General features: G+C 41.0%; 1 protein-coding gene across 2 annotated transcripts; it reads right to left on the bottom strand.

Moving 5' to 3' along the window:
• Positions 1–27: 27 nt before the first annotated feature.
• On the bottom strand, positions 28–18,183 carry prr5a (proline rich 5a (renal)). 2 transcript variants are annotated; one of them, XM_084335470.1, is made up of 12 exons: positions 18,048–18,181; positions 14,990–15,028; positions 14,536–14,663; positions 8,676–8,801; positions 7,290–7,370; positions 4,761–4,809; positions 4,158–4,215; positions 3,961–4,052; positions 3,267–3,407; positions 2,586–2,721; positions 1,864–2,142; positions 28–1,415 (listed from the first exon to the last, which is right to left on the bottom strand). In XM_084335470.1, exons 3-12 carry the CDS (start codon positions 14,661–14,663, stop codon positions 1,126–1,128), a joined length of 1,380 nt encoding a protein of 459 aa, XP_084191596.1. In that variant the 5' UTR covers positions 14,990–15,028; positions 18,048–18,181; the 3' UTR covers positions 28–1,125. The 2 variants fall into 2 exon arrangements, with proteins under 2 accessions (XP_084191596.1, XP_084191597.1); XM_084335471.1 differs by lacking the exon at positions 14,990–15,028 and having other exon boundaries at positions 18,048–18,183.
• Positions 18,184–22,723: the final 4,540 nt, after the last annotated feature.

Genomic DNA, 22,723 nt, shown 5'->3' with positions numbered 1-22,723 from the left:
AGAGAAATAAAGAGAGCATCCATTACATGCTATTCAAATTTATTTATTTAAATGTTATTGATCTAGTATAACAAATTAATGAAAGTTAAATAAAAACATCATAGATATCAGATTGTCCAAAAAAGTACAAAACATTCGAGATAAAAACATCATTGGAAAAAGCTTCAGTTAAAAAGCCCTTATCAAAATCACAATTCAGTTTAAGTTAAAGGCTCACTTCACTATTTCTAGCTGTCCTAGAAAAATGACAACACACGTTTATGTACATGGTAATGGCATTTCAAAATACAGTGCATGTGACAACATTAAATTAAAAAAAATGTCTTTGTCAAATCAAATGTAAATGTAAACAATCAAATAGTACAAATCATCAGTATTAAATTTAGTATGTTGAAGAGTAAGTAAACTCCTGTTATAGTAAGCCTAATACGGACAAGCAGATGAAGCAAATGTAATCACATTCATGTTTGCTCTAAAAAAGATACTTTTGTATTAAACTTTGATGAGCACTGTAGATGAAAACAATTCAAAGGTCCACTTTTTCTTTTTTATAAGACATGGTACCATATTTAGAATGGAACGCCGTGTGGATGTGTTCGATATTCAACATCAATAGACACAACAGGGTAAAAAATAATACAAAATAATAAATACAAATCTGTCGTGGGACTTGGAATAAATACACACAAAGGAAATACGTGAAACCCCCAAGAGGCAGACCTCAGATCAGACAAGTGAGCAACGTTGACATTCTTTCCCCCATAGACCACTGCAACCAGTTTTTTTAGCTCATGGGAGAGAGCGGAGGGAGTGCAATACAATGAATTAATGTTGATTGATTAGAGCCTTGACGTAAGTGGTTGTAGCTACAGCTAGCTAAGGCTCTAATCACCATTCATTAATTGTATCCCCTCTCTTTCCCCCCTCCCCTCACAAGCTCCATCTAACGCGGAAGTGCAGTGGTCTATATGAACGCCGACCAAAGAGAGGCATCTCGCAAGAGTGAGGTATGGAGTGCACTTAGCTAGTTATGGAATCTGAACTTTACTAAGGACACTGTTACCCCTCACCAAACACAGTTTTAAGATCACCTTAACGTACATCCCCAAAAGTTAAATGACTTGACTAAACAGTGCTCTGCCTGCTCTCCCGGCCGTATCCCATGGACTCGGAGGAGCGGGGTGGAAAATCAATAAATATGCCGTCCGAATCCGAGTCTGCAGCGTCTAATACTTGTCCGATTATGGTTTCAGGGCTGGAGGATCTGCTCGGAGGTGTGGAGGACACCCCCTTGCTCAGGTCCGTCAGTGTGGTGGTGGCGTCGGTCCCGTGGAGGGGTCCTGATGAGCGGAGGGGGTGGAGGGAGGGAGAGGGAGGACGCAGGTCCATGGCACTGGCTCCTCCTTGTACCATACCTGTCAAAGAGAGGCCAAGTTTTGTTTTATTTGTAACATCATATAAGGTACATGTACATTACAGTGCAATGCTTGGTTCTGCATGAGCCCCCTGAGATTGTGCTTCATACAGTAAAAAAAGTAAAACGAATAAAGACCAAACACTATACAAAATAATATGCAATATACAAACTAAAGTACAAAATGAAAACAAAATGCAATACAGGTATGGGCAGGGTAATAGTAGAAATACATAAATATAGGCAATACAATTAGATCTGAATATGAAAATATAAGAAGAAAAAAAACAGTGTAAACAATATAATTTTTTATATATTTGATTATATAATTTTTATCAATCAAAATATAAAATTTGATCTGAATATAAGAATATGAGAAAAATAAACGGTGTAAACAAAGGTGCAGGTGACTTAATCTGAGCATTACTATTAAAAATGGTCGCTTTTACCATTGAACTGAGGGCCCACACAAAGCCTGTTGGAGGACGAGGTGGACAGGTCGGATCCGGAGGCCAGGTCGGCGTAGGCTAGTCCCTGCTCCTCCAGACAGGATATGATCTCGCAGGCGGAGTGCCGCCGGATCCCTCCGCTGCCCACGGAGCTGGCGTCCGGGTCGTACTCTGCCACCGGGGTGAGCAGCAGAGGGATGTTGTAGCTCTTGGAGCGAACCACCGGGTTCTTAGACGACTGGTCCACGGGCTTGGGCCAGCACCACTGTAAACGCTTCTCTGCAAGACACCAGCGAGGCGGGGGAAGGAGAAAAGACAAAAGTATTAAGTTTGTACTCTATTTGATTTGATCTTTATTTATCTTGAACACAACAAACATACAAATTTACACGGTGAATATGAAATGTAAATGTAAACAAATGAGTCTGTCTGTACAATAATGCTGTATATACCATATATATATATTTATTCTCACTGCATATATACCTATCCTCACCTGTCTCTACTTACCTGCACATAGTCCTTTACTATATTTCTATCTGTACATATTCTACTGTTACTAGTACGCTGCTGGCCAGTAGTAGTCATACTGTCTTTATTTATTATACTACAACTCTGTATATACATCTGATTTATTTCCATTGACCTGCCTGGTTAAATAAAGGTTGTGGCACTGTTTAAACGTCATGGGACAACAGGACATCGTACGGTTCATGTCTTACCCAGAACACAGCAGTGGGCCTCGCTGCTGCCTCCAGAGCAGAGGCCATGGGTGCCCAGGTAGGGAGACACCACCTTCTGAACCAGTGACTCCAGTCTCAAATATTCCTCATTCACACCCCGAGACTCATGGACCCCCTACACACACAGAGGAAACCGTGAGTGAATGAGTGACCAAACAAGCTAGATGAGTGAGTGAGTGAGTGAGTGAGTGAGTGAGTGGGGGCGACAGTGGCTCAGGAGGTAGAGTTGTCGTCTGGTCAATCAAAAAGGTTCCTGGTTTGATTCCGGCTCCTCCCGGCAGTGTGTCGAAGTGTCCTTGAGCAACCCCCTAACTGCTCCCGCTGAGCAGGTTGGCACCTTGCATGGTTGCCTCCGCCGTCGGTGTGTGAGTGAATGGGTGAATGTGAGGTATAAGTTGTAAAGCGCTATATAAATGCAGTCCATTTAACATTTACCATGAGTGAGTGAGTGAGTGAGTGAGCGAGCGAATGAACATGCGCGCATCCTACATGTGTGTGTCCGCGGCTCCGCGCACACATACTTGTCAAGCAAGCATCCTATACAGTATATGTGTGTGTGTGTGTGTGTGTACGTACACACATTTGTATATATCAAGCAAGCGTCCTACATGTGTGTGTGTGTGCATGTACACACATACTTGTATATATATACATATGTACCTGTAGGATGAGCAGCATCTGAGTGATGGAAGGCGGGACACGAGCCCGCGGCCGAGACAAGGCGTCCTCCAGCTTCACACTCAGGACGATGGTGTTGCGGAAGTGAAGCAGAGCCAGCTGTCTGACAGAGGGCTCCTTCCCCTGGACAGAGATGGGAGGAGGAGGGAGGGATGAGGAGGGACGAAGAGGGAGAGACGAGGAGAGACGAGGAGGGAGGGATGAGGAGGGACGAAGAGGGAGAGACGAGGAGGGAGGGATGAGGAGGGAGGAAGAGGGAGGGATGAGGAGGGAGAGATGAGGAGGGAGAGATACAGCTATTAAAAATGAAAGAAAATGAAAGATACCTTGCGGCGAGGAAGGAGCATGGACTCTGCTTGGGCCACGCAGGACACATAATATACCTCACGGCTGCAGCAGCACTGATGCCACGCTACTGAAATATTGATGTACATGGCAGTGAAGGAATATGTCGAGTGATATGTCTCTATCGTGTGTCTGGTGCTGTACCTAATGCGCTGAATGTGAGGTTATATTGTTTGTGCACCATGTGTGTCAGCATGTACGGTGAAACTCTGCACCGATGTTGCCCAGACAGATTCCTGTATGGTTTCTTTCTTTATTTTAATTCTGAGGTTGAATAATGCAGGTTGGCCAGACAAAAACACAGAGAGTGGTTAGTCGAGCAGAGCGCTACCTGAATTGGGTGAAAGATAGCCTGCAGCATTGAGAGAACATCGCAAAGGAAGAAGTCCCAGGTTTCCGCCAGCGAGTCCAGTAACTTCTGGCCTGTAAGGACCGCAGAGGAGGAGGAGCATACAGAAACATACAGGTTCAGGTGGAGTTTTTATCTCACTTCTGACACTTTCTGATTCTGTGTCTCAACAAGCGTACCTTCGTAGAACCTTATTTTGTCCCGTAGGATGACCATGCCCTTTGTCAGCAGCTGATTCTGTAAGACACCAGGATTCAAATGAATATTATTACAAATGACATTGAAGGTATTGTTAAATCATCACAAGCACTGCAAATAGTGGCCGTACTATATTACATATCGCCTAATATATACTGTAGGTACCTGATGTGTTCTGCTGCTTGTATAGTTGCAGCAGCTTGTAAGTCGCTTTGGATAAAAGCGTCAGCTAAATGACAAAATGTAAATGTAAATGCAGCAGCTAACGGGTAAGTAATATACTACAACACTACACTATATTTTATCTATTTGATCTATTTATTACTAAAAGATTTGCACTACATCTGTAATTTTTGCATTTTGTTTGCATTTTGTACTTTAGTTTTGTATATTGTATATTTTGTATAGTGTTTGGTCTTTATTCTTTTCATTTTTACTGTATGAAGCACAATCTCAGGAGGGTCATACAGAACCAAGCATTTCACTGTCATGTACATGTACCTTATATGTGACAAATAATACAAAACTTGAAATTGAAACTTGAACTTTATTACACCATTATTTATCAATATTGTCTCATTTACCTGAAGATATTCTGTAAAGAAGGACCCCACCTCGGTTTTCAATAGATGCCTGAAGAGAAAACACAGTTTGTTCACTTTTCAGATGTAAATGTAGCCTGTATCAGCCTGAAATGGTTACCTCATTACCCCACACGAGAAAAAGACGCCATTCAACACTAAGTGACCAATAATTAAATAAGCATCACTGACAAATAACCCAAATAACCCGTCCTGGAAGGAAATGTCTACTTTCTGCGTCGCTGCAATTAAATGAAAGCTGTTTACATTCTGCCACGAATTACTTGCATGTTACTATGTAATTATGTGCAGTTTAAACATCAGAATAAACACAAATCTACCCACAGCGGTGCATATAATTCAAGCAGATGATCTCTCTTCTCATGCAGTGAAAAAAATAACATGCAAATAAAACTGGAACCTGTAATTTACACAGGTCCTCTGACCTCCACATGGATTTTTACCCTACGTGGGCCGGTTATGTGGTAATGTGTTTACAGAGCTATAATAGAAGCTGATGTGATAGAAGTGATGGGTCTAATGTCTGGTCTAGAGAGATAATGAGGTATCTGGTCTGACCACATGACTCCCAGCACCACAAGTATGCATACACAAACAAGCTCATTGAGGAAGAAAACAGACATTAGTCGCGACTATGTACACAGGATATGCTCTCATTTTAACAAGGAGATGACATCAACAGGCGAAAGTAAAGACGGATGATTTTTCCCACGACGCGCTGCCGCTGGTGGTCAACTCATCCACTCACTCACTCATTTATATACTTTTCATGTTTCATTTGTATGATGATGGCCATAAGTGCTGCATGTGTGTGTGTGTGTCAGGAGAACCGAAACCCGCCCAATTTCCGCTGTTGACTAAAAACACACTTCTTCTATCAATATCTGAAAAAGAAAATAATAAAGAAATGACTAACCTGTTTTAAAATAGCATTCTGATATTATGACAATAATAATAATACATTAAATGTATATAGGGCTTTTCTAAGTACCCAATGTCTCTTTACACACACACAATAAAAAATTTAATAAATACAGAAAAGAGTAAAACATAACAAAGAAATATCAACAATTAAACCTAAATGATTTGAAATGTAAAGCTTGAGTCTTGATACGGAGGGAAGATAAAACATGCCTATTCTCTGTCTGTGTTTAAAATACATGTTGAGAAATGTTGGAACCATAGTCCTATTTCCTACTTACCAATAATGTTATTGATCAGTAGAGTTCTTTCTCAGTACAATCCATGTTGTTCTTTAGACTGGACACCCACAGCTCTGGCTAGTTAGCCACAAAAGCAGAGTAATGGGGCCACGGTCCGGTCTACACAAGCCCTGAAATAAACGCTGAAATGCAGCCTACTCCACAGTGCAGCCAAAGTAGGCTCCAGTGTTTATGCACTTTACTTACTTACTACTAAGTAATCTAATGTGCCTATATTACTACATACAATGCTAATTATGTATACTACCTACTAGGGGTGGGAATCGCCAGAGACCTCACAATACGATAGTATCGCGATACTTGTGTCACGATACGATAGTATTGCGAATTTTTTTAATTTATTTTTTGATCAAATTTAATTTATTACCTTTTTTCAACTGCAAAGTAAAACTTTGTCAACATGTTTTATCTAATAAAATAAAGTTCAGTCTGTTCATCTCACTTCAATAATTTTTATTGCAGAACATGGTATTTTCTCAAGCAGACAGATGTAAACACTAATCTGTGTTGCATGTACCTGACAAACTGAACTGTTTGTATTACAGTCATATTCCAACTTAACTGAATGCACATGTGTGTGTGTGGACTACTGTACTATTACAGGTATTGAAATGAACAATGCAACTTCCTTATACAAAAAAAAAATCTTTATTTTTTTATGAATTAAATATCGATACTTGGCGTCCCTGTATCGATACAGTATCGCCACGCAAAGTATCGCGATACTACTACGTATCGATTTTTCCCCCACCTCTACTACCTACTATGCTAATATGTCTATATTACTACCTACTATGCTAATATGTCTATATTACTACCTACTATGCTAATATGTCTATATTACTACCTACTATGCTAATATGTCTATATTACTACCTACTATACTAATATGTCTATACTACTATGCACTCAAGACTGTAGCACTCAAGTTCGACACTGTTTGATGAACAATATCACTTTTCTTTAGCTGCCAGAGTTGTACCCTTCCTGCTGACTTGTTGTAACTTGTAAGTGGCTTTGGATAAAAGCCTCAGCTAGATAATTAAATGTAAAAAAAAAAAAAAAGTAAGAGTTCATCGAGATAACTGTATGTATATATATATATATTTTTTCTATCCAAAGATAAGCAGGCGACGTCGCCTTAAAACCAGGCTTGTGTGTGTGTGTGTGTGTGTGTGTGTGTGTGTGTGTGTGTGTGTGTGTGTGTGTGCGTGCGTGCGTGCGTGCGTGCGTGCGCTCAGAGAGTGAGTGTGTGTGTGTGTTTGTATTTAGTGTAAATGTTACCCACCGGACACCCTCATTGAGGACATAGAGTTCATTGTCTGCCAGGCCTTTCTTCTGGAAGACGGAAATGACAGCGTTGTGGATGCTGCAATGCCAGACACATACGTGAACACTCATATACATTACAAAGGCTAACAATTTCTGGAGATCCAGTGAAGTGAAAATGACTTTGAAAATGACTTAATGTCCCTGGAAGTATCGTTGAAAAGCTATGTACCGACACATATTTGACAGCGATGGAATTTTCTTTGTGTAAAGAATATACATTTTGCCAACCCATCTTGCACTTGGGGGCATAAATACAAATTTCATCCAATAGAATGTGATCGTCAGCAAACAACAGACTACAATGTCCGCATCACGTAACTACATCTTCATTGGTCAAAACTGAGGCGCCAATGAAGCACCTATAGAATTCCCCTCAACAATAGCAAAATAAATGCATAACCCTGTGACTGGGTTAAAATAGCATTCTGATATTATGACAATAATAATAATACATTAAATGTATATAGGGCTTTTCTAAGTACCCAATGTCTCTTTACACACACACAATAAAAAATTTAATAAATACAGAAAAGAGTAAAACATAACAAAGAAATATCAACAATTAAACCTAAATGATTTGAAATGTAAAGCTTGAGTCTTGATACGGAGGGAAGATAAAACATGCCTATTCTCTGTCTGTGTTTAAAATACATGTTGAGAAATGTTGGAACCATAGTCCTATTTCCTACTTACCAATAATGTTATTGATCAGTAGAGTTCTTTCTCAGTACAATCCATGTTGTTCTTTAGACTGGACACCCACAGCTCTGGCTAGTTAGCCACAAAAGCAGAGTAATGGGGCCACGGTCCGGTCTACACAAGCCCTGAAATAAACGCTGAAATGCAGCCTACTCCACAGTGCAGCCAAAGTAGGCTCCAGTGTTTATTTCCAGGGTAGACGGGAGGACGGCCCAATTGACTTTGCGTTCGTTTCTTGGCTAACCAGCCGGATCTGCGGGTAAATCCAGTGTGAAGAACAGCGTGGACTGTGCTGAGGAAAATAGTCTACCGGCCCACAACAGCATCAGTAGAAAATAAACACAAGGCTGTTTATTTGTTTGAGATGAAAAAAAAGTATTATTTGTTTGTTTGAGGTCTTTACAGATCTATTCCAAATGAGAAAATAGGAGATATTTGCAAGGAAATGTCTATTCTTAAAAAGAAAAAAATATATATATATATACCGGTAAGCAGATATATTGGATATTGTAAAATGTAAGCTCCGAAAATATCAAAATGTCTTTCGGAACAAACAAAAAAAAGAAAATCTCACATCAATCTAGCTCTGCTCTGAAACGTGTCAAACCGCAGGAGTGAGACTGGGGTCTTAAATAATACATACCTGTTCCAGGTGGCATTCGCCCCGGCTCTCTTCTGTCTCTCCCCCCTCTCCTCTGGAGAACCTTTCTCGCCCTTCCCCAGCTCACTGAGGCTGGGGGAGCTCATCAATTTCAGCCTGTGCAGAGTCCTCATAACCGAAATGGAGAGAGAGAGAGGGGGGGGGGGAGGGGGGAGAGAGAGAGAGTGTACTAAGTACTGGGCAGAAGAAAAGAGGTCAGGCCAGACGCAGACATACACAGGAGGCTGGAGCAGGAAAAAGATAGCTGGAGGGGAGGATGTGAGAGCAGGAGCAGCATGTATGTATGCATGTGTGCGTGTATGAGAGATAGAGGGAAAGAGAGAGAGAGAGAGAGAGAGAGAGAGAGAGAAAGAAAGAAAGAAAGAAAGAAAGAAAGAAAGAGAGAACAGAGAGAGAGAGAGAGCCCAGTGGCAGGGGAAGTGTAGAGGGAAGTAGGACAGAGTGAAGCATGGCGAGAGAGATATAGTGTTAAAAGAGAGGAATGGGAGGAGCTAAGCTGTGAAAGGTGGGCCGTAGTGTCACCACTGGGTTCTCAGAAGACAAGAACACAATACTACATCTACTGGTGCTGCATGCCTTCCTCCTCCTCTCTCTCCCTCCCTCCTCTCTTTCTCTCTCTTTCCCTCCCTCTTTCTCCCTCTCTCCCTCTCTCAACACAATACAGGGCATTGACACAAACTAAATCACTATGCACAACAGATGCAAGAGGAATTGTGGAGAAAAATGGACTGATGCAAGTTGAGTGTTTTGTTGTTCTTGTCACTATATATAAACACAGTCATGTTTTACCAGGAAGTAGTCTTGTCCTCTGACAACATAAACAGGGACAGGAAAAGAGTGACACAATACAGAACAATAAGGGACCCTTTTCCTGCGCTACCCTGATCAACACAGCTGAGGACGTGTGGTATAATAACATTTAATTCAACCTCCGATTCAAAACAGTGGGACTGCGCCCTCAGGGGGTCAACTAAAACTTTTTCAGATGTTTTTTTCTTCTTCTACAGTACGGAAAGAGGTTTGGCATCCAACCAGAGTGCAAATGTAACAGTAAAGTGCAATAGTAATGTACAATGTACAGGTGATTAAACTGGTAATTAAACATATATAAAATATATAAAGTACTACTGAGTAATAGTGCTAATCAGATGTATGTACAGAGTTGTAGTATTAATATATACAGTGATACAGGTATAAAGACACTGTGGTAATAAGTCATACTGGCCAGCAGCGTAACTAGTAAAAGTAGGTAAGGGATATTTTTTATATATATATATATTATATTATATATATTAAATATATATATATTATCGGTTATCGGTATCGGTATCGACCTTGAGGAGCAGAAAGTTATCGATATCGATATCGGGGTAAAAAAATCAATATCGTGCACCCGACTGGATCTATATGAAATCATTGTAGGATCAAGGTGGAATTGACGTCAGATAGTCCTTACTTTTGATCAGGGTTATTCCAAAAAGAATATTCCAATTGTCTGATCGCGATTTCCAGTATTGATGTCCATCAGGTCCCTGACATAATCTGGCACAACACATGCATTGAGGGGCCATTTTTTTTTTTTTTTTTTTTTTTTTTTTAAGTCTTTATTTCGAACATGCAATGAATACAACAAACAATAACAAAAAAGAAAAACAACTCAATCTGCATGTTCGAAAAGGAGTAGGAAGAAGTATACACTTATTTAATCCTACCCCTTTTCCACTACTCAAATGAGTGTACTATTTTAAACATAAAAAAGAAAGAAAAGAAAAGAAAAGAAAAAAAAATATATATATATATATATATGCAAAACAAAAACAAAAACTATATATGTATAAAATAAAATAAAATAGAAACAAAATAAAAATGTAAACACCTGTGAATATCAAGTCCCTTCTTCATCCCTGTACCTTGTGAACATAATTTCCTTATACATCAGTTTGAATTGTCTCATGTTTGGACATTGCTTTAACACCACATTAAGACTGTTCCACAGTTTCACTCCACATATTGAGATGCAGTGTTTTCTCATGTTAGTGCGTACGTTTAGCACCTTTAAATTGTGTTCTCCCCTCAGATTATAACCCCCCTCCCTATCAAAGAACAATTCTTGAATGTTTCTTGGAAGTGCATGACTTTTTGCTTTATACATTAATTGTGCCGTTTTAAATTCCACAAGATCATTTAACTTCAATGTCTTTGACTCCAGAAACAATATGTTAGTGTGATCACGATAACCTGCAATGTGAACTATCCTTATGGCCCTTTTTTGGAGTATAAAAAGTGGTTGTAGTGTAGACTTATAATTGTTTCCCCAGACTTCAGCACAGTAATTTAAATATGGTAAAACTAGTGAACAGTAGAGAATGTAGAGTGATTTTCTATCCAGGAAGTGCTTTACTTTACTCATGACTGAAATGCTTCGTGAGAGTTTAGATTGGACATGTTTTATGTGAGGTTTCCAACAGATTTTATAGTCTATTATTACACCTAGGAATTTATTTTCATAAACTCTTTCAATAATCACATCATTTATTTTAACTTGTACCTGAGTATCCAATCTACAGTTTCCAAACAACATAATTTTAGTTTTGCTCAAGTTCAATGATAATTTGTTTCTATCAAACCATTCCTTCAATTTCTTCATTTCAGATGTGATGACCTCTAAAAGCTGCTGGACATTCTCACCAGAAAAAAAAAGATTAGTGTCATCCGCAAATAAAATACATTTAAATATATTGGATACTTTACATATCTCGTTAATGTACAAGATGAACAGTTTTGGACCCAACACTGACCCCTGGGGGACACCACAAGCAATGTCCAAACATTCAGATTTATAATCTCTCATTGTCACAAATTGTTGTCTTTTATTTAGATAGCTTCTTACCCAGTCCAATACTACCCCCCTGATCCCATATCTCTCCAATTTCCTGATTAATATATCATGATTAATAGTATCAAATGCTTTTTTTAGGTCAATGAATACTCCAGCTACATGTTTTTTTTGATCTATGGAATTTGTGATTTTTTCAATGAGTTCTATTAACGCTAGTGATGTTGACCGGTGTGTTCTGAATCCATACTGGCTATCGGTGAGTAAATTATGTTTATCAATGAATTTATCTAATCTGTTGTTGAAGAGTTTTTCTAATATTTTTGAAAACTGAGGAAGTAGAGAAACAGGCCTATAATTTGTGAAGTGGTGTTTATCTCCAGTCTTGAACAGAGGTATGACTTTTGCTATTTTCATTTTATTCGGAAATCGACCAGTTTTGAATGATAAATTGCAGATGTGCGTGAGTGGTTTTGAAATCCCAATAATGAAATTTTTTACTATTTTCATATCTATTTCATTACTGTCTGTAGATGTCTTGTTTTTACATTTATTAGTAGTGGACCATGGACGCGTTCCAATGTGATCAGGTGAACCGCTAGACTTGCCTGGACCAAAATTCTCCGCCTGGACGAGATTAGATGTGACACACAGTCTGGAACAGGGTTTCAAAGGGTGGGCGATACTGCCACCTAGCAGGATCTGGCCGGTACTGTACTCTCGGGTTCTCAGTATGCCTTTTTTTTATGATCTTTTTCCTCCTTCTTTTTTCCGTTTTTCTCCCATCCCAATGTTAGTCGTTATGCCAATTCCCAATCCCCTTCCTGGTCGTTGCACACTCTACCCCCTACCGTCGGTCCGGGAGGGCGGAGACCAATGTTCCCTTTAAATTTTTTTCGGTCTGAGCAAACACTCAAACCTCCTGAGCAGACATCAGCAACTACTGAGCAACATACGTCACCTGCCGATTAACCGGTTAGTTGGTTAGCGGAAAAAATCTGAGAATCTTAATTTACCTCAATGTCTAACATAAAAATCTATACATTTTGCTGATACACAGAAATAATACAAAAGGCATATTATATTCCTTAATCAAATATTTATTTGACCATTGATTAATGATACAGAGCAAAGTCCTTACTTTGGCTGGGTTGGCGGCGGCAGTGTGAGTCATGTCACTAACTTTTGTCTTTTTAGGAGGCTGACTCGTCATTATTTTATTAACTGAATTATCATGCGACTTCAAGGGTGACCATATTGTGATTTCTTTTTAAAGAGGACACTCTGCCTTCAGCCTCAAGTTACTTAATGATACTCGAAGTTTACTCAAAGATGCCTTATCATTTTAATATATTTAAAGTATGCCTCCTCTGTATGGATATACAATTATTGTTTATATTATTTTATAACAAAATAATATCTCTCTATAACCAAAGTTACTCAACATGCTGTATTATGTCTAAAGTAATCTATCTGACAAATCTCAAGAAAATAAGTAAATCAACCTATGACAAAATAATATATATTTTCAAGTCTTACTGGACAAAATAAATAACAAGAAAAATATGAAGTAATGTTCTAAATAATACCTCTTCTCTTCTGTATTAGAAAATCCAGCGTTAAAAAATATATCTTTGTATCTTTTCAATGTAATGTAAATTATAAAACAGTAACCTCACAAAGATACTAATTTAAAAGTGCACTGTGCAGTTTCGCATTTGTAACATTTGCATAGCTTGCAATTAGTGTACAAAACTAATTTATTACACACATAATCCTTAGAATGATTGTATCATAACAAGCATCTTATCAAACCAAAACATCATTTTGAGGCATCAAAATAGTTTTAAATTATTTTCTTTCTCTCTCTGTATAGCTGCATACTTCAATCAATCAATTCGGTCAATGCCATCAAACTCTTGCCTCGCACAGCTTTGTTTGTGATGTTTTTCTGTGTCCATGTGAGCTTTGAGATCGCCAGCACCTTTATTAGACACAGAAACATATGGTCAAGCTTTGCACACGTTGCAACTTGCACTCTGCTTCCAAGTAGTCTCGACTGGGACGGTAAATTCAGAATTTTCTCTGCAGTTCATCTGTAATGTACATTTTCGCATTGTGAGCAGAATCAATGCTGGTCGGATGAGGATCTGTCCGCTTCCTCATCTGTTGTCTGTGAGCGCAGTAGCGACGCCCACAAAGCACTGAAAGCGAGGCTTCTCTTGGTAACGTCACACACAACAGGGTACCGTAGTATTCGGTGCAACGCGCCAGTCAATTTAACTACATGCATATTTTACACAAACGTAAATTGACGTATAAGGCTATAACTCAGCATTTCGGGAATTACCCTAGACCGCTCTAAAACCATACTTATATTCACCACGGTATAACACAGGAAAACGTATGGATGGAAAAATGTGTTCTTTTTCACATATTGAACGATAGATAGGTGATGTCAAATGGGCCATAGTATTGTATCCATAGCTATAATATAGAAGAATATAGTTATAGCTCTACAAACAAGGTGATGCATTCCTTTTAAAGCGTGGCAGTGCTAGAGCAGGGCTCCGTCTAATTGCCGGCGGTCAATGAGTTAATGCTTGTTTCAGTGGGGCCAGGTAAAAAAATTAAAAAGCTTCTAAGCAAGAACAAGCAACGATGTGTTCAAACCCACACAGTTCAGAAACTGTCTGCTGACAGCAAGGAAATGAACAATATACCCCTTCAACACCTACAGACACACAAACAAACACACAATCATGGAGCCACTTCTGAATAGGCAAATAAAAAGGCATGGGCGCTCGCTCACACACGCGTGTGCCAATCAAATATTCCACAAGAGCGCGTTATCATTAGGTCAAGTGTTAAAGAAATACCCAGTAGTTAATGAAACCTTTAGGGACGAGGGATATGGCTGTTTTATCATGAATACACTGATAAATATTTAATACGGTTTTCTGGGCTGCTCTGTTTTGAATGTTAATCCTAGGAACCGATCCTCACCTCCTGATTGGATGGCCGCTGCTCTCCATGTCCGGGCTGGGGGGAGGGGCAGAGAAGGTGGTGAAGTTGAGTGACAGGGGCCGGGGGGAGGGGCGAGAGGCATGCCTCCGCCTGAGTCCATCGAGCATCTGTCAAACAGAAGAGGAAGGAAATGGCGCAAAATGGCCAGGAGGGTGAGAACGTCAACATGAAGACCACGCTGTACAAGAAAAACACATCATTCCAGCAGGCATACACAGAACCCATATCTAACAAGGAACTTTAATTTAATTTCAAACCTTTATTTAAACTCGAAAAGGCAACAGGGGGTTCCCTCATTTACAGTCACATCTAGTGTATACAGAAATAATAAAAAAAATAAAAATAAAAAAAGTATATAAAATCACACATAATACAAAATCATAACAATAAGATGGGGAAAAAGCAAGGATAACAAATAAATTAAAACACTTACAACTTGATTGACAACGGTTGGAGATCAAGGTTTTACACTCTGCAACAGAGGAGTTCATTCCATGAGCTAGAGGGGCATCATAGCAAAATGCAGAATTACTCTGTTCTGAGCAAACTCAGGGGACCCAGTCACTAGAACAGGTTCCATAACCATAGTTTCCAAAATGCCATTCCAATAATGATTTAGTATAAGGAGTTACCTTACCAATAAGGGCCTTAAAATTAACAAATACCAGTGTTTGTTTTGCACTGAAGAGTAACCTTTAAAATCAGACATCCAGACTCAGTCTGGAGGAGGGATATACCAGACTTGGAAATAGATTTTGATTGGCAAGAAGTCTGGGCAAACGTTCGAATTGCGTCACGTAACCCGGACCATCAACAAATTAATCTTAATTATATTCATAGGACATACCTGACTCCTATAAGATTGAACAGAATGGGACTTAAACAAGACTCCCTATGTTCCTTATGTACAAATGGGGATGAGGGTACATTCATGCACATGTATTGGGATTGCCCACCGGTTAAGATATTTTGGAAAGAAGTGACCCAGCAATTATCAGTATTCTTATCTTTGAACATACCTGTACATCCCTCTGTATTGCTGTTGAATGATGTTTTTCAGTATGGAGCCCCTATACAGCTAAAGAGACTAGTTTTATCCGGTCTCACAGCTGCTAAAAAGCTGATAGCATCACGATGGATTCAACCGGAAAAAATTTGTCGGAAGGTATGGGTTCTTACCTATCTCGATGTGATTTATCTAGAAATATATACAGCAAGAATTTTAGGTGTCAGTGAAACCAACATTGCAATCTGGTTAGAAGTGGTGGAGAGAATAAAAGCTAGCATATGAAGTGTAGTGCCTGGTTAGAAATGAAAGAAAATGGATGGATTATCCAAGTGGGGGTCCGGGGGGGTGAGCGAGCAAGAGCATATGTATGTAGGGTATTAGATAGCAAGTATTAGGTATCTCGTAAACTACATTTATAATGACTCAAATGGTGATTTCATTGGATGTTTACTGTTAATGCTTGTGTGTCTAATTTGTTGTTATGTTTATGTTTATGTTTAAAAAATAAAAAAATCAGACATCCACCAGTTAAAAAAATGGCACATATCTCGCTACAGAACGTTATTGAGGTTATCAGCTCTATCTGAAGACCTTTTCTTACAAAATAGTAACATGTGTAGGCTGTGATCCCTGCCTTTTAAAATCAGTAGCCTAATTATTAGATTCAATTAAAATGTATTGTCATTATGCGGCACAACAAAAATAAGTCTGGCATCCAACCAGAGTGCAAATGTAACAGTAAAGTGCAATAGTAATACACAATGTACAGGTAATACAACTGGGTATATAATATATTAAATTAGTATTACTGAGTATTAGTGCTAATCAGATGTATGTACAGAGTTGTAGTATTGATATGTAGTGATACAGGTATGAAGACACTATGGTAGTAAGTCACACTGGCCAGCAGTGTAACTAGTATGAGTAGGTAAGGGATATGTACACATATAGATATAGTATAGATATGTAAAAAATATTGTGCGGGTATGTACAGGCAGATGTGGATCTATCTATCTATCAATATATATACACAGTACGAATAAATATATATATACGGTATATACAGCGTTACTGTATGCTGTAATCATACAGTTATGGGTTATATGCAGGTGTATAAGTAAAGTAGGTATATAGAAGGATTATATGTGTATATTTAGACACATATGGATATACATAATTATATAATGGTTACATCAGGTAACAACTTAAATGTTCTCAGGTCAACAATGTTCTGTTGCCCTCATGATAGGGTCTGATGACACCATCAGTCATCCAGCAGCGTTGTGATAACGATCATTCAAACGAAGCCATGAAGGAGGTGAAGGGAGATTGAACACAAAGTGAATAAACGTACTATGACAGAGAGCGCACATAAAAACCTTCTCAACACATACTCCCATGTGCCCCGCCTGGTGAACTGTTACCAAATCTTATTTCATCACTGATTTTCCTACCTCCAGCAGAGAGAGAGAGAGAGAGAGAGAGAGAGAGAGAGAGAGAGAGAGAGAGAGAGAGAGAGAGAGAGAGAGAGAGAGAGAGAGAGAGCTATAGGATGGAAGAGAGAGAGAGCTATAGGATGGAAGAGAGAGAGAGAGAGAGAGAGAGAGAGAGGGGGGGGGCAAGCTATAGGATGGAACAGAGAGAGGAGAGATAAATTAAGCTATAATTTAGATGGAACAGAGAGAGGGGGGAGAGGTAATGAAAAGAGAGAGAGGGAAGAAAAAGCCTGACCGAATCGCTGGATTTCTCAAGGCCACATGGCCACGGCTCTTCTGGAGATCCAATATGGGTGTCTCCCCTGAGACTAGACAAAAGCACCATCAGCTGGTCATATGGGAGAACAACAGTCTGGGTTGTCCCTGGCAGCCTCAGACAAAGACACAACAAGGAAACATGCTGCCTTGCCTCGCCAGTCAACAAATACTAGGGGTGACTCAACCAGTTTCATTCTTATCATCGAAAATACACAACGATAATAAGAGGGCCATCCCATCTCAAGCTATGTCTGTCTCTTTGGCACACACAGACTATGTGTGCGTGTGTGTGTGGCCCTACATGCCACACAGTGTCTGGGCATGACACTGCTGGGATGGATGAGTAACATTTAAATACCATCCAGTCGGATCGCTATACACATATATACTGTACATACTAAGAGGCTACTGTACGTTTTCACCAGTAACTATCTCTCCATATAGCCCTATCCCTGCCCTCGCTTTCCCAAAAGACATACAACAGAAGAACAGGGTGTCCACGTTTACCAGACAGACAGCAAGAGAAGCATCGTGGATTACGTGGATGCTTTGCCTCTAAGCTACATGTGTTGCTACTTGCTATAGAGTATAATGTAAACTAGGCAAATGTAAACAATGCGACTATTAATGGACTATCATCATGTGCATGCATCGACTGCTTCGGGGACATGGTGAAAGTCCAGGAATACCATATATGTCATATTGATTGGTTATAATAAAGTACTCACCGTTCTTGTTATATGGTGCTATTTTTGATGGGGCAAATGGTCATCTGAGGAGGGTAAATGTGGATCATCGGGGCACATCAGCAATAATAGACTCCTGTGTCGTTCCCCTCTGTAGGCTCCCCAGGCTCTGCCAGTGCCAACCCAACACGCATCAGGGTGCAGTTGAAGGATGCGCCAGCAGCGACCTATGGATCGGGTCCAGTGTGTGAAGCCAGTTTAAATAAGTGTTCTACCTCCGGTCTGACATGGACAGGAAGTGTCAAAATAAAAGTGACTGTCGCGATTCCGACGTTACAGTTTTATATGTGAAATGTGAACGCCCTACCCACAGCCGTAAAATAATGTGAATCCCTACCCTCCTTCAAAACAGCTCTCAAAGAGCACGTACGGGCTGAATGAATGAATGAAAACTTTATTTAACAGATTGCAGAATGGGTACAATACAGTACGGCTCAATACACACAATTGTTAAGGGGATGCAGACCAGATAAAGACGTTTGTCTTGTTACATCAGGGTCCCCCATTTTCAATTCATAGTGAATACGGGTGTCTGCCCCATTATATGTCCACCCCCCCATCCACCCACCCAACCCCCTCCAATGTACAGTTTCTTCCCCTCCGAATGTATATATTTTTTATGATCTCTTTCTCAGTACTGTATATTTGTATGTCTTGTATGTCATAAATATCTTGTAGAAACAGTACTGTATCTGATATCATAAATATCATGAATTGAAAATGGGGGACCCTGATGTTATCTGATATGCTTTATCAAAAGGCCCTAGAAATTAGTATCCCAGAGCGGTTTTTGGAAAGATTCTCTTCCTAGAGGAGCACACCCCTGGACCCTCTGGTTCTGTTAGTGTTCTGTTAGTGGGTGTACAGTGCCCCCCCACCCACCCAACCACCTCCAATGTACAGTCCCCCCCCCCCACCCCATCACAAACAGTGCTGTATTTGCACATCTGGTATGTCATAAATGTATAGATGTAGCAGTACTGTCTATCTGTATGTCGTGTGTGTCATATATGTTATGATGAATTGAAAATGGGGGACCCTGATGTAAACAAGACGAAAGTCTTTCTCTGGTCTGCATCCCCTTAACAATTGTGTGTATTGAGCCGTACTGTATTGTACCCATTCTGCAATCTGTTAATAAAGTTTTCAATCAATCAATGATATATACTGTATATTTATTTTAATCTATCTTTTATTATATATCTCATAATTTATCCAATTATAGTCCTGGTGAAAGCTGATAAAAAAATGTACAGTCAAATGCAATAGTAATATACATTGTACAGGTGATTAAACTGGGTATAAAATATACTGAGTAATAGTGTTAATCAGATGCATGTATGTACAGAGTTGTAGTATTAATATGTACAGACACTATGGTCTAGTAGTCATACTGGCCAGCAGCATAACTAAGAGTAGGTAAGGGATATGTACAGATACAGATATATATATAGTATCTACAGATATGTAAAAAGGATTATATGCAGGTATGTACAGACAGTGGATAGATATATATGGTAAGAATATATATATATATATTATACAGATTCATTTTATGCTGCTATAGGTTTAAATGTTTGTGTTTATGACAAAAGAAGCTTCCTGTATCATTTGATGTACAGTGCATTTTGTATCCCAGTCTTCTTCAATCACTTTTTCACAAGGTCCCAGAGATTAAATGTACGCTGCTATGCCAGAGGACTAACAGTACAGGTTTAAACCATGGCCAGGTTATACTACCAGAGGACTAATTGATTTATTGATTGATTGAAAACTTTATTAACAGATTGCAGAATGGGTACAGTACAGTACAGCTCAATACATACAATTGTTAAGGGGATGCAGACCAGAGAAAGACTTTCGTCTTGTTTACATCAGGGTCCCCCATTTTCAATTCATCATAACATATATGACACACACGACATACAGATAGACAGTACTGCTACATCTATACATTTATGACATACCAGATGTGCAAATACAGCACTGTTTGTGATGGGGTGGGGGGGGGGACTGTACATTGGAGGTGGTTGGGTGGGTGGGGGGGCACTGTACACCCACTAACAGAACACTAACAGAACCAGAGGGTCCAGGGGTGTGCTCCTCTAGGAAGAGAATCTTTCCAAAAACCGCTCTGGGATACTAATTTCTAGGGCCTTTTGATAAAGCATATCAGATAACATTGGTACATTTGTACTGTAAACAGTATATTGGGAAATCCTGCTTGCATGAGCACATGTTGCAAGTGAAATGGGTGAGATGGTGCAACAATCTGGAGCCCTGGGGCATTAGCCCAGAATGCCCGGTCGGTCGGTAACCAGGACACGGTTTAAACTAATGGGCAAGAAAAGAGAGCTTCCTGTATCATTTGGTTCGTATCCAATTGTTCTTTGAATCCCTTGTTACATGTGGTCAATAGGCTACGACAGGTTGTTGAAGGTAGAGGCTCTGTGTAGGATTGTTAGTAACTGTCTAACTGCATATATATCTGTGTCCACTGGAGGGCGTTCTAGGCGGAGACACTCTGGAATACTACCAGGTGGCGAGTATCTCCCCCTTCTTTCTCTCCCCCCAGTCTCTCAGTAAGAGAGGACTCATGTGTTAATGCTTCCACCATGTGAATAAACAAACCAAGCCAGTTAAAGGCTAAAGACTGGAAAACATGCCTCTTGACCACATTATTGTCGCCCTATAGCCGGATTCTGTTAACAGGTTATGGGCCCAGATAACGCCGGGGCGAAATAGTGGAGGTACTGTAGTAAGCTTAGCTGAAGTTATAGGCTAGGATAGCACCGGGAGCACCGTGTAGCTAGTCGCTAGGCCAACAAGAGTAAAAGCTAAGCATACCATTAACGAAGAGGATGAAAGCCAAGAAGACCCACAGGAGAGCCAAGAAGGCAGCAGCCGGGAGTCGCTGGAAGGCAGCGACCAAGAGCCCAGAGGAGGCGGCGCCGAGGGAGACGGAGCATGCTGAGCACGGCGGAGGCGAGGGGGAGAACCCCGCCTCGGAGCGTGTGGTGCCCGCTGGGCACGGCGGAGGCGAGGGGGAGAACCCCACCTTGGAACGCATGGCGGCGAGAGGGAGGAACAAAGGGCCACCATTCAATGGAAAAGCAGAGAACTATGAACTCTGGGACGAGCGCATGCTATGCTACATGCACGGTACAGGGCTGAAGGAGACGATCCTGACGGCCCCCACGGGAGAACTGACCGCGGAAAAGCAAGCCCTGGACGACCAACGGAATGCCAGCGCGTACTGTGAGTTAGCGCCGATGCTCGACGACACCAGCCTGGGGCTGATATTCCGCGACACTAAAGACAGAGGCAGAGAAAGCCTGGCGGTACTGAGAGAGCATTTCATCGGGCGAGGAAGACCCCGAGGCATGGCCCTCTACATAGCACTGACGACCCTGAGGAAGGGACCAACCGAGACTGTGACCGAATACGTCAACAGAGCGGAGCGAATCACGACGTCATTGAGGGGTGCCGGAGAAGCACCAAGCGATGGGCTAATGATAGCGATGATAATGAGAGGACTACCGGAGCTGTACAAACCGTTATGGTAACACACGGTTCAACGGACATGACGTTGGGACAGTTCAAGGCTAAGCTAAGGAACTTCGAGGCCTCAGAAGATACCCAACCAGCCACCGCGGAGGCGAGAGAGAGGGCGCTAAAGGTCCGAGCGACGCCAAGGGAGAGGACCAGGACCACGACGGAGCAGGCGTGTTGGCGATGTGGAGAGAAAGGCCATTGGAGAAGTAACTGCACAAGGACTGTCTGGTGTGGCCCCTGCAGATCGCCGCGGCACGCAAGCAGAGCGTGCATGATGAAACGCGACCAGGGCGCGCGACACGCACATGGACAAGATGGCGGCGATGGTCGGCGTGAGACGGATCGAGGCGACGACTGGAGAGTAGCGGAACGAGAGGACTTCATCCCCAGGGCACAGACGGCGTACGTTACTAGGCCAACGCAGCTGCAACAGGCCCAAAGGAAGGGACTGATCGTGGACACAGGTGCGTCGTCCCACGTCATCAACGACAGGAGTCTGTTCAAGAACTTTGACAGAACCTTCCGCCCAGAGGGACACAGCATGGAGCTGGCAGACGGAAGGCGCATCCACGGGTTGGCGAGAGGGAGAGGGGACGCACAGGTATACCTCACGGACAGCGGGGGGCGTCGGCGTACAGTGACGTTAAGGAACGCTCTCTATGTGCCATCGTTCCCACAAGGACTATTCTCTGTAATAGCTGCTACTGCGAACGGGGCCAGAGTGTCCTTCATGGAAGGTAAACATTTTCTTGTAGAGCCAAATGGTATACAATTTGACATAGACGTGTATCAGAGAATGTATTACCTGAAAACAGAGTGTAATGAGGGGTGCTCCAGTAGCACACCATGTACCGCGCTGCGTCGCGGAATACCGTGCTGCGTCACGGATCTGGTTGACTCCGAGTTTGATTCCCGGACTCGCCGTCATTTGCCGAATGTCTTCCCCTGCTCTCTCTCCCGTTTCACCCTACAACTGTCGGTCATGCTTGACCAGAAAAGCGATAAACGCTAAAAAAATGAAGTTAAAAAAAAAAAAAAAAAAAAAGTGTAATGACAATAATATGTGTAAAGTAACCGTCAGCCACGATATTCAGACATGGCAT

Source organism: Notolepis coatsorum, assembly GCF_963971535.1.
Source record: "Notolepis coatsorum genome assembly, chromosome: 18".
Lineage (NCBI taxonomy): Eukaryota > Metazoa > Chordata > Actinopteri > Aulopiformes > Paralepididae > Notolepis > Notolepis coatsorum.
Note: the sequence above shows the minus strand (reverse complement) of the source record. Positions and strands in the feature narration are given on the sequence as shown.